The sequence below is a fragment of the Zeugodacus cucurbitae genome, chromosome 3 (assembly GCF_028554725.1).
Source record: "Zeugodacus cucurbitae isolate PBARC_wt_2022May chromosome 3, idZeuCucr1.2, whole genome shotgun sequence".
NCBI lineage: Eukaryota > Metazoa > Arthropoda > Insecta > Diptera > Tephritidae > Zeugodacus > Zeugodacus cucurbitae.
Window position 1 is genome coordinate 1805419 of NC_071668.1, and position 12946 is coordinate 1818364.

General features: G+C 34.4%; 2 protein-coding genes across 2 annotated transcripts in view; one reads left to right on the forward strand and one right to left on the reverse strand.

The window, feature by feature from the left end:
* Positions 1-12946, reverse strand: part of LOC105209729 (uncharacterized) — a 116750-nt gene that overhangs the window by 65991 nt on the left and 37813 nt on the right. Inside the window, exon 3 of the mRNA XM_054227567.1 lies at positions 839-942. Within this exon, the coding sequence (XP_054083542.1) occupies positions 839-942 (104 nt within the window). The remainder of the gene's footprint in view (positions 1-838; positions 943-12946) is intronic.
* Positions 858-8559, forward strand: LOC114803673 (uncharacterized). Its single transcript, XM_054227579.1, has 4 exons — positions 858-999; positions 7848-8006; positions 8068-8241; positions 8312-8559. Exons 2-4 carry the CDS (start codon positions 7968-7970, stop codon positions 8480-8482), a joined length of 384 nt encoding a protein of 127 aa, XP_054083554.1. The 5' UTR covers positions 858-999; positions 7848-7967; the 3' UTR covers positions 8483-8559.

Sequence of the window (12946 nt, forward strand, 5' to 3'; positions counted from 1 at the left end):
ATGTATATGTGTTTCTTGTACGCACACCTGCTTATGAGGCAGCTCACCACATGAGAAGAAGAATCAGTTGCATCAAAGAGAATTTCGAATGATCAAAAGAGATTTTGGTTGACAAAAGCTTTCTCTTACATTTATAAGAACCTAGCAATTACATTTTTAATATACATTTGTATATGTTTCCTCAATCATTTCCTCTCTTCTGCTTTGTTGTATATAAAATTTATAAATAAAAAAATTACTTAACAATTAATATTGATTTCATTACTTATTTAAATTTTTTATTCATAAATTCGTTTATTTTCCCTTATTTCATCGATCACGTGCACGTGGTTTATTTGAAGCAGCTCAGAAGTAGGCAACGAAATCATAAAAAGCATTCAAACACAGTCAAATAAAATGAAGTATGAACATGAACGCCTAAAAGCACACCATGATCACACTTACTAACGGGATATATGAAATATATGTATGTATATAGTTTTTAGTTGTGTTGTATATTCACACAAATAGTTTTGGGTACTGCAGTTGCCATGACAGCCGTTAACCGGATATAAATTCGATGCCAATCCGATTACGTAGTCCAGTCAAGTATAGTATTTGGTTAAAAAATTGAGTCAACGAAATTTTACAAGAAAGTGAATAAAAGCTTACACAACAAAACTCTGAGCGTATTGAAAGCTTTTGAAGCTTTTAAAAAATGTTTGACATTTAGAATTTGCTTTTGTCTTTTTTTTTAATACGTCAAATCATGTAAAACTGTAACGTGAATAACATTCAAGGACGCATATATGTAGTATAAAGTAAATAAAGTAATATTAAAGCTTAAAGCAATACTTACGCAACGGAGTTTTAGCCAAAAGCTTCGGAGAACCGCCACCAGCGCTTGCCATGCTCAGATCGCTTTGCGAGCTCTTCTGACTGTCTTTGCTGTACGAGCGACCACTGCAACGAGATAACCAAAGAATAAAAGATTTTTGAGTCACATTTTCGATACAAACAGTTAAGTATTTATCATTAATTGCCAATCATTTTATTAAAGATATCGTGTAAAAATGTAAATGAGCCGTGAGCCGCCATGATGCGCACATCACATCAGCGTTTCAATCATGAGATTAAGCATTAGATCACGTTGTTACATCAACACTATGTTTAGCTAATGATATGCGTTGATGAGTATATAAATATGTATATGTATGGTTGTATGTGCATGAAATCTAGTCGTTCGTGACTAGTTATTTTATATTTCGCATGCATTCGCAATTGCAAAAACAAAAAATCGAAGCTGCGAATTTTACAATAAACATGGAAATATGGCACGTTCTAGCCGTTTTTTCGCTGAATAACAGCATGCGGATGCACGTAGCGGTATTTATGCCATAATCGCGTAAATAATTTAATTAATCAATTATATGTGTGCATAATCTAATTCAATTCCAACCGTTATAATGGATTTGTTAATTAATTTTAATTCATTGACTACATAAACTTAATTCCGCGTAAGTTGCATAATGTGTGGCAAGAATTCTGTGCGATTTGGAAGCGAATATGTTTTTTGCAATAATGATAAAATAGTTAAGCATAATGATTAAAGTCCATTGAAAGTTGGAAACCATAATATTAGGTTAGAAGCACCGATGTCCTCGTATTCGATATATGGGGCCTTAAAAACCTATGGTCCGATTTCGGCGATTTTTAGAATGGGGCTGCCACACTATTAACATAGTATTTGTGCAAAGTTCTGCACCGATATCTTCACTAGTACTTTCTTTATATATTGTAAAGTAAACGATTCAGATCGTCTTCAAAGTTCTGGTATATAGGAAGTAGGCGTGGTTGTGAAGCGATTTGGCCTATTTTCACAACATATCATTGCGATGTAAGGAAACTATTACAAACCAAGTTTCATTGAAATCGGTCGAGTAGTTTCTGAGATATGGTTTATGACTTATAAGTGGGGGACGCCACGCCCATTTTCCATTTTGTAAAAAAATCTGAGTGCAGCTTCCATCTGCCATTTCTTGTATGAAATTTAGTGTTTCTGACGTTTCTCGTTAGTGAGTTAACGCACTTTTAGTAATTTCCAACCTAACTTTTGTATGGGATGTGGGCGTGGTTATGATCCGATTTCTTTCATTTTCGGATTTGAGGAAGTGGTTAAAAAAAACGGCTGTAGAAAGTTTGGTTTATATAGCTCTATTGGTTTGCGAGATATATACAAAAAACTTAGTAGGGGGCGTGACCACGCCCACTTCCCCAAAAAATTACATCCAAATATGCCCCTTAGTAGTACGATCCTTCATACCAAATTTTATTTCCATAGCTTTATTTATGGCTTAGTTATGGCACTTTATGTGTTTTCGGTTTTCGGCATTTTGTGGGCGTGGCAGTAGTCCGATTTTGCTCATTTTCGAAAGCAACCTTCCTATGGTGCCAAGGAACACATGTTCCAAATTTCATCAAGATATCTCAATTTTTACTCAAGTTACAGCTTGCACAGACGGACGGACGGACGGACGCACAGACAGACATTCGGATTTGAACTCCACTCTTCACCCTGATCACTTTGGTATATATAACCCTATATCTAACTCGTTTAGTTTTGGGTGTTACAAACAACCGTTATGTGAACAAAACTATAATACCCTCTTTAGCAACATTTGCTGCGAGAGTATAAAAATTCCCGAAATTTTTTGAACATATCGAAATTTTAAATTCGAAAGGTGAAGATTTTTCTTAACGATTTTTTTATGAATTTTGCATTAATGACATGTGGCAAGTACTATATAATAAAATATAAAATATATGTATAATAAAGGCTCTCGTCAATAGAATTATAAAGCGCCTGTGGTTGGTACGAAATCTGTCCTGCAACGCAACAGAAAGCAACAAAAGACCACCACAACTTGTGGCACAATTAAATTTATGAGCTGCATAATGGCACTGAAGTAAAATATAAAAAAAGGTAGCAAGGCCGCGCACATAATTAAAACGTGACGGCTTTTGTTAAATATTTGCAATGCGCTCTTTCGCCACGCCTCTGCTTCTGCCTTTGCGGCAAGTGCGCAATTAATGTGACAAAAAGTCAGCTTTAAAGCCAGAGTAATTAAGGAAACAGTAAACAATTTGTAAAACTCGAATTCACGGTGGCAAACGGAAAGCAATTGCGCTGCTCGACGTTAATACCGATTTTCCAGACTTTTAGCAGCGCAGTGTTGTTTTTGCGCTGCGATCCTGCGGCCTTAGCATGCACAATTTGTTGCAACAACAAAAGCTGGCGCGATAATGTAGCCACAGGTGTTGATAACGGCAACAGTGGTCAGTTAATTAAATTGAGCATTTACGCCAACGCAATAAGCGAGTTAAAGTTGGAACAAATTGAGCGAAATGAAATGAAAACGCAGACTTGTGTAAAGCGAATTTAAAACAAAAATTAAAAAAAAAAATCTTCTGAAAATCAATATTTTGTAAAATTTCGTGCTCTTAAGCTTCGGCATAATATTTTCTTAAAAGATACACAAACTTTTCGTATTCGTTTTAAATATTTTATGCGTCTGTTCTCCGCTGATTGGGGTTTGTAATTGCAAATCTAGTATTTATGCAAGCGTCTAGCGCTTGGCATATAAATATCTATAAACATTTATTTGAGATTGACTGTATGTGAGCACTCGGCTCGTAAACACCTGGAAATTAGAGTGTAAACTGAGGTAAGCCGGCGTACAAACATTTATGTACGAGTATATTGATGCTCACACATATTCAGTTACACAATTCCTGACTTGGCTTAAACTTGGTTGGTTGCACGTTTTGAGGCATGCAACACCGTTGTAAACAAGTTTAAATTGCATAACTAATGAAATGCAAATTTGACTCGATGAGTTTTGGGTGTGAGCAGCAGTGCCGTAGCCTTGTCACTGCTACTGCAGAAGCTGCTGCATTGAATTTCAGTTGCCGCTGATAGGAATTCGAGGATAAACGAAGTGAAAGCTGCAATGTGTCAACTTACTTCTTAACTAGAAGCTGCTCATTAATGGCCAAAGGGAGAGAAGATGGTGAGAGCGAGAGAGAGAGAGAGAATTAAGTTGTAAACTACTCTCAAGAGAATTATGCTAAATTAGTATGCACTGAGCTAGATAATGAAGAAAAGTTAAAAGATCGGAGAGCAAGCCATAAAAAACTTTTTTGAACTCGAAGATAGTTGGAGAATTTCAAAAAACGGGGTTTCCAAATTAAATTCTGTCAAACTAGTTCTGTACCGAATGGCAAGTGCGAATAAGTATATAATCAACCTTACTAAAACGATATTGCGGTGAATTTAGTAAAAATTTCGGATCGAAAAAAGTGATGCAGGAGTACCGAGGTTAGCGACCTGTACTCACAAAGCTTAGCCCCCACTAGTGAGCCCAAATTTGAGTAAGCATCTAATACAATATATAATAGATACAAACTCATATCCGCTTGACAGCTCGCCAGTCGCACACAGTCAGCCGAAAGTGACAATTTCAAGCGAAAAGTGAAACCGAAATGCGACATTGAAATGCTGCCAGACGTGCTGACGAGATTGTGAGTAAAACTTTTTGAAATGTTGCTGACTTAATGCGTCAATTGCATTGCATTAACGTTAAGCGGGTACTTATGTTAAAGCACAGCTGTGAGTGTGTTTAATGGAATTTATGACTAAAGCAAATTTTCAAATTTTTCGTTTGATCAAAAGTAATTCCCAGTTTATTAATTCCCTTATTAATGAGCAGTGGCAAATAACTTTAAAAGCCGCTAACTTATATTTTATGCACAAAAAAATTTCAGGCTTAAAAGTGACACTCTATAAAAATGCAAAAATTTCGAAATTTATTACCAGTAAATGTCCCATAAGTTATGATTACAAAAAATTCAAAAAAAAAATCCTAAATTGTAAGACAAATGTCTATTGGTTTAAGCTTTTGGCAATGACAATGACTTCTGATTAAACGCCAGTTTTATACTCATGCTCGATGGTCTCTGGAGTCTGTTGTCAATTTGAGACATTTGCGACATAACAATTGTCCGTTTTATTGCTGCCAAAGGCAAATTAATTGGCATTGCAATTGCTGTTTTATTTTTTATTTCTCATTGCATCCTTTTGTGGCACGAGCATGTTTGCTTACTCTGTACATACATATCTATATACATCAGTATACATGTTTTTGTGTTTGCAGAATTTATTTATTTACTCATATATTTTTGCTGTTTTTGTACACTTTGTTCGTTGATCTTTGCTGGCAACGCTTTCCAATGTCATAACATTTTTTAATTGCTGGCATCTCTGGCAATTTGTCTACTTGTTTTCACACAAACGATTAATTCTACATTGTTTATGCCTTTTGACGGCCAAAAGCAAAAACAAAAAAAAAAAAACAAAAAAATAGAAATAAGTCATGATGACCGTTGAGAAGAGATAAAATGGAGATCTCAAATCCAATATAAAACAATCCGAAACACAACGGATTTTAGTTAAAACTTCAACTATGTTCGACCGGGAAATTTAATATATTGGATGTGATGACTACAATTTTTATTAAAAACTAGCAGACCCGGCCACACGTTTTGTGGCTAAGATATATGTACAATCAAGCTTGGCTTCGATGACGATACAAAGTTCATATAAAGTCGAGATTGATTTATGTTATTCATACAGCATGATGACAACTGATGCTACTTTTAAATGTTAAATTAAGTGGTGATAATCCAGGCAATTCCAATGATTATAAAAATCCTTTGGAATAGTAGGCTACGTCATACTAATTTGTATCTGTGTCAGCTCTTCTGTAACGAAATTCTAAATTGTCGCATTGACATCGACGACATCTTTGTTTTTTGCGACCAATATTGGTCGTTCACTCAGCCCATTATGGGTATTATATTGTTATTTTATGTCCGGAAAGAGGCAGAAGAAACACAAATCTGTTTGAAATGTTATTAATCCATCGAGGTGTCAACTGTGACCTTACCAATTCCAATATCTAGCAAGTGCTTCTACAATCGCAGTTTGATCGTGTTGCAAAAACACTTTTATGTATAAATAAGCGATTTTTTATGCGCCGTACTTCCCAAATTATCAACTTGCTATAGCGCTATTTTTGGCGATTTTGCCGACTGGTGTTTCGTTGATTTGCAATTTAGGAGTAATTTCAATGCCGAGAGTATAAAATGGTCGGTTGCAAGCAAACTTAAGGTCCAGACCCAATGCTGGCTGGCTTTACTTGCTTTGCTGTGAGAACTGTCAAAACTGAATAGAACTATACTAGAGCATATGAAAAGAGACCAAATGAAGCTTTGCTTCAAGCGCTTGAAGTTACGAATAGATCTATGCTCTATTTGACATTTGATATTGTAACTAGAGTTACCAGTTTGGGCGAAATGTACCAATTTCAGTAATTTTTTTGATGCTACATTGACACGCAAATATTTATCACATATGCGTACAAATAGTTAAAATGTAGAATATTTAAAATATTTGATATATGTATGTGGAAAAAAATATGTTTACAAAGCAACAATGACTACCTTCAAAATATTATTATTTTTTGTTTTCTATTTTTTTTTTTTGTTGTCAACTCAAATAAAGTTGTGTTATTACAATCTTTCCAATCGGAATTTTTCTATAATGACTTACTTTCTAAACCTTTCTTGGCCATGCTCAAATATTTCAAGACTAAAATTAGCCAGATCGGTGTGGCAGTTCTCGACTTTTTGCGAGACTACCGAACAGCAATTCGTTTTTATATTATATACATACATATGTATGTATACGAGTATAGAATACAAATTGTTTGTATGAGAGATTAGAAAAATGTGAATTTTAGATTGTTTCAGGCAATTTTTTTAAAATTGTCTCTCCGTAAGAACCATCCTCAAACCCCCTGGAATACACACAAAATAGAATCAGCCAAATCGGTCAAACCGTTTTCATGCTATGCCGTGACAACGAAAAACGGGTTTTATGTATATATGTATATGTATATAAATAGATAAAAAGATTAATTATTAAATATTCAAAGTTCAATTGTTCGAAGTATAGATTCTAACTACCCTATTATCTCTATTAGAATAATCAACTATACAATTTTGTTGTATTTGGCTCGGCATATAATGGGTTTATACCTTTCATGAATAGCCCAAATGAAACCTTAAATCGATGCCGACCTTAAGAAAAGATTGAAATAATCAAAAATATAAAAATATACATTAAAACCCACATATTACTTTAATGACCTTAGATCCTTTCTACATATAGGAATATGACGAAATGTTGGATTATTGAGATACATGAATAAATGTGTACAAACTCTATTCATTTATTCATGTCTCTCTGAGTTCTATGGATAAATGCGTTCAAATAAATATACGCACAGAGTCAGACCTTGCTCGCTAATCCTTTCGGAATATTATTAGAATGCCAATATCTTCTTTTTCTGGTTCCTAAATTATGGGACGCTGTTTTTAAGACTTCACTGACTTCAGCTGTTACCAATGGAATAATATTTTCAATAATTCACAACGAGATTTTACTTTCGACATTTAAATAGCAACCAATAAGGTCTAGTTATTATCTGAATCTAAATAATGATTTTCGACACACTATTTAGCCCCAATAATTATCTAGCAATTACTTGGTCAACAAATTTTGTTAATATTTTATGAAATTGAAATGTAATTAGTTAGTTCTATTCAAAATTTGCTGGCACAATGACGAAGAAATGTTTTGCGACTCGGTTTCTCAAGCTCTTAACGGTTTCTCTTCTTATATCGGTTAGCGAAAGAGGCTCTTGAAACTTGTGAAACCACAAAATTTATAAATCTTTATTTTTCAGCACTCCGTTGGTCTACTCGTTGTAAAAACCACTAAAGTTGAGTGCTTTGGCACAGACACTTATGTGCAAAATATCAGCTGTAAATTGAAACCGGTGAACCGTGATAAATCTACGCTGCATATGGACACGGACGTGGTTAACTCACTGAAAAATCTAACTGTATCTAACCCACCACGATATCTCCTAAAAAAATATTTAATCAACGAAACTATATTTTCAGATTCACTCGCAATTATTCAAAAAGAATGACGCTAATCAGTTCCAGCCCTTCATTGTCAACGTCAAGGGTAATCTATGCGCCATTATGGATAACAAAATAAGCTCACATTACATATCAATCATTAAAAGAATTCTAAAATCGAACACTAATGTAATTCATAAATGTCCCTACGTGGTGAGTACTAGATTGATAGTTATTACATAAACAGTTATTCGATATGAATGTAAAAGTTTTCTTTCCGTAGGGTCACTTAAAGGCGAGCGACTTGTATTTTGATTCGAAATTCCTTCCAGTCATCCCACCCACGGGCATATACAAAGTGATCTCAATTTTTAATGACGGCAAGTCAGGCGATTTTGTCGGAAAGGTTATTTTCCAAGCAGAAGTTCGAGAAGCGCAGGCTAAGAGGGTTTAATTACCGATTCTTGAATGTTACAGCTGATATTTTACGTATTAGCAATATATGCACCGAATAAAGAATTATAATTATGCGTATTACAAAGCCATTGGCTCTTAATTTGTTTAATAATATTCCCAAGGTGTAGATGATATATAATGGTGAAAATATTTAAAATTGTTTAATGGTCAATTTTAATTAAATTAAAAAATATTGGAGTTTTATTTAAAATTGTTTGGAAAAATTGTTGACAGCTTACATTCGAGATAACAAATTATCCCTATTGAAATAAACCAGTGGACAATTTTCATTTTTTCATTGAAATCTGTCGAGTAGTTCTTGAGATATGGTTTTTGACCCATAAGTGTGCGACGCCACGCCCATTTTCCATTTTGTAAAAAAATCTCAATGCAGCTTCCTTCTGCCATTTCTTATGTAAAATTTGGTGTTTCTGACGTTTCTCGTTAGTGAGTTAACGCACTTTTAGTAATTTTCAACCTAACCTTTGTATGGGAGGTGGGCGTGGTTATTATCCGATTTATTTTATTTTTGGACTGTATAAGAAAATGGCTAAAATAAACGACTACAGAAAGTTTGGTTTATATAGTTTTATTGGGTTGCGAGTTATATACACTTTTCCAAAAAAATTACATCCAAATGTGCCCCTCCCTAATGGGATTCTATGTTCCAAATTTCATTTTCACAACTTTATTTATGGCTTAGTTATGACACTGTATAGGTTTTCGGTTTCCGCCATTTTGTGGGCGTGGCAGTGGACCGATTCAGCCTCATCAGGGTGCCAAGGAACATGTGTTCCAAGTTTCATTAAGATATCTTAATTTTTACTCAAGTTATTGCTTGCACGGACTGACGGACGGACAGACATCCGGATTTCAAATCCACTCGTCATCCTGATCATTTTTTTATATGTAACCCCATATCTAACTCTTATATTTCTTGGTGACACAAACAACCGTTATGTGAACAAAACTATAATACACTGTACAACAGGTTGCGAGAGTATAAAAAAGGTTGACACTATCTAGTACAGCTTTACATCCGCCGTTTTCCAATAGATGTCTCTAGGGTCAAGCACTGGTCGATTAAATCCGATTTTTTTATATCTATCTTCGACATTTGTGTCAACATTAACCCAACAAAATTTGGTAGAGATCTGTTTGCATCCCAAACTTATTCTCAACTGCAAATGCCACTTTTTGTGCCGAATTCTCGACATTTTCGGGAAATTTTGCTTTTCTTTTTTACTTTGGAAGACCATAGAATGATTCTCATTCTGTTTCTTTTATAAATGAGACCATGTGTTTTTACTTTTTAAAATTTGAATAGCGATCAATAGAATAATATTTTCAACAAATCACAACTAGATAGCGTTTCCTACATCTGCCAGTGAACTCTGCTAAGTTATTAACTGTATCTAAATACAAATCTAATGATTTTCGTCTGTTAGCCCCACTAATTATTTAACAATTAATAAATATTGACAAACATGTTTTGTTAATTTTTTATAAAATGTAATTTTAATTGTTTAGTTCAACGCAAATGTTGGTAGGACAATGTCGAAAATGTTTACGATTTGTTTACTGAAATTCTTAACGGTTTCTCTACTCATATCGGTTAGTGAAAGAAACACGCAAATTCTAATATTATAAAGTATTAAAACCATTTAATTCTTAGCACTCCGTTGGTCTGCTTATCGTTAAAACCACAACTGTTGAATGCTTTGGCACAAGCTCCTTTGTGCAAAATATCAGCTGTAAATTGAAACCGGTGAACCGTGATAAATCAGCTCTGTATATGGACGCGGACGTGGTTCACCCACTTAAAAATCTAACTGTAAATTCGCAATGATATCTTCTACTAAAATACTTAACAAACCGTGTTTTCAGATACACTTGCAATTATTCAAAAAGAACGACGTTAATCAGTTCCAGCCCTTCATTGTCAACATCAAGGGTAATCTATGCGCCATTATGGATAACAAAATAAGCTCCCATTACATTTCAATTATAAAAAGACTTTTGAAATCAAACACGAATGTAGTTCATAAATGTCCCTTCTCGGTGAGTATAAAGTACACAGATATTATATTAACAGTTATTTGAAATGCAAGTGCTTTCTCTTCGTAGGGTCATTTAAAGGCGAGCGAGTTGTCTTTTGATCCCAAATTCTTTCCAGTCATCCCACCCACGGGCATATACAAAGTGATTTCAATTTATCATGATGTCATCTCAGGCGATATGGTCGGTAAGATGATATTCCAAGCGGAAGTTCGAGAAGTGCGAACTAAGAAAGTTAAAAGCAACTGAGGCTCGGGTATAATGACTAATTCTTAATATGTTAATATTGCTTAAATTGCTTATACTCAAGGGTATTACCAAATTGTGTACTTAATAAAGAATTAGTGTTTCGTGGGACTAACTTGGTTTGATCCGTTATCCGCAAAGTCTAGACAATATAAAATGGAGCAAATATTCCAAGTCCTTAATAGATCATATCAAATTGATTGTAGGGACCTAACTCGAAATATTCTTATAACTTTAGCCTCGATGTATTGGTTCAAAAAACTTAACTATATTGATACTTATACTGAAAATTTTTGCAAATCTACTTCATGGTAATTTACAGCGAATTTTGCAAGCTTCATACATATATCCAGACGATTTTAAGATAGACCCACGTGACTTCGCTTTAATTAGTATACATTTGCAGTTCGAACAGTTTCAATTTGCATATTAAAAAATTATTTGCAATCTCAGCACACCATTTCAAACCTATAGGCAGACATACTCAAGTTATAGCAGGAGACAAGGCTTTGTCAATACAGCGCTCCCATTCGGTTTAATTGCAAACGGAAGTGCCAGTTTCGAGCGACAACGAGCAACAAAATTTGCTTAAGTCTGCTCTTTATGCAATTAATTACTGTTTAAGATACGCCTACATTGCAGAGAGTGGCGAATCGAACAAACAACTGGCATAAATCCAATAGGGATGGAATGGAGTGAGCTTGGACTACTTTAATGAGGTAGCAACATATTCTCTCATATTGTATTCGCCTGGATAATTATGTTGTTGCATTCACATGTAAATTCCTTTAAGCAGAGTTCTAGTGTCTGTGAGTAGCGAGGTGGCGAATCGAAAACACCTATTGTTATGATTTGCCTTTATTATTTGAATATAGTGTAGTTAAAAGTCTCTAGGTACTTAGTTCATCTGGTTCATTATTTGCACGCTTCTTCTTCGCCTCTCCTGAGTTTGTAATTAATTTAACTTTCTTTGGCATCGCCGTTTGTAATGCCGCCTTCATTTAAGTGATTTTCACTTCCACCTGTCGGTCGCTAGGCAAACAACTTCGGTTGCACGTTCTAGTAACCCAGTGAAAAAGCAAACAATATCTACTTGTGTACTCGCATAATCTGTGTGTATGTGTGTGGTGCTGCTGAGAATGTCTGTCGGCGATTATTAAAATATGCGCACTTTTAATAACATAGAATTTGCAAAACAAACACGTACACACACATACAAACACATATGAGTACACAAGAGTTGCGGTTACTCTTTTGTTTGGCAATCTCCCCACGGCATACTTGAAGGCAAGTAGAAAACAGACATAAAAACCCAAAATATGCATATTTTTGTGTGTTTTAAAGCAATATCCACACCAGCACTTTATAGTGAATTCTCCAAATTAATCAGTTTGTAAAACTGTTTTTTTTTTTTTTGAAAGCGAATATTTCATTCGTTGCATAAAAGTTTAAAAGACCACAGTCCTGCATATCAATATTAGCGAATTTTAATGAATTTTAGTCGGTAAACAATTTATAATTGACCATGATTGGTATACAAGTATCTGAAAATGCTTACACGAGGCATGTTCAAAAAATAACGGGAATTTTGAAATTTCTATTAGGTCTACAACTTTGCTTCTGCTTTGTTTTTTTTTTTTTTGTAAATTTAAGTTTGTTTCGTATAAAACCGTTACAAATGTCGATTAGCCTCATCCGCACTTTTCTTGGAAAAAAGAAAAGCAAAATTTCCCGCAAATGTCGAGAATTCGGCTCAAAAAGTGACATTTTCAGTTGAGAATAAGTTTGGGATGCAAACAGATCTCAACAAATATTTTGTTGGGTTAATGTTGACACATATGTCCAAGATCGATATAAAAAAATCGATTTAAACGACCAGTGCTTGACCCTAGAGGCATCTATTGGAAAACGGCGGAAGCAAAGTTGTAATTGTAATTGCTCATATTTCATTTTTCCTGTGACTTTTTCGTATTTCCAAAAATAAAGAGAACCTTAAAGCGCCGTCGTTTTACAAACATACTCGAAATCGCTAAAAGACCCAAAGACTACCTCAAAAATCGATTTTGAAATCGAATGAATTTTTTTTTTTTTCAAAAAACGAAAATTCCTGTTACTTTTTGAACACACCTCTATAAATGTAATTTGAGTACATACACTT

Coding starts and splice junctions, on each gene's coding strand:
- LOC114803673 (XM_054227579.1), top strand. CDS start 7,968: ATGGACACGGACGTGGTTAACTCACTGAAAAATCTAACT. Junction 8,007..8,067: donor ACTCACTGAAAAATCTAACT/GTATCTAACCCA, acceptor CTATATTTTCAG/ATTCACTCGCAATTATTCAA. Junction 8,242..8,311: donor TTCATAAATGTCCCTACGTG/GTGAGTACTAGA, acceptor TTCTTTCCGTAG/GGTCACTTAAAGGCGAGCGA.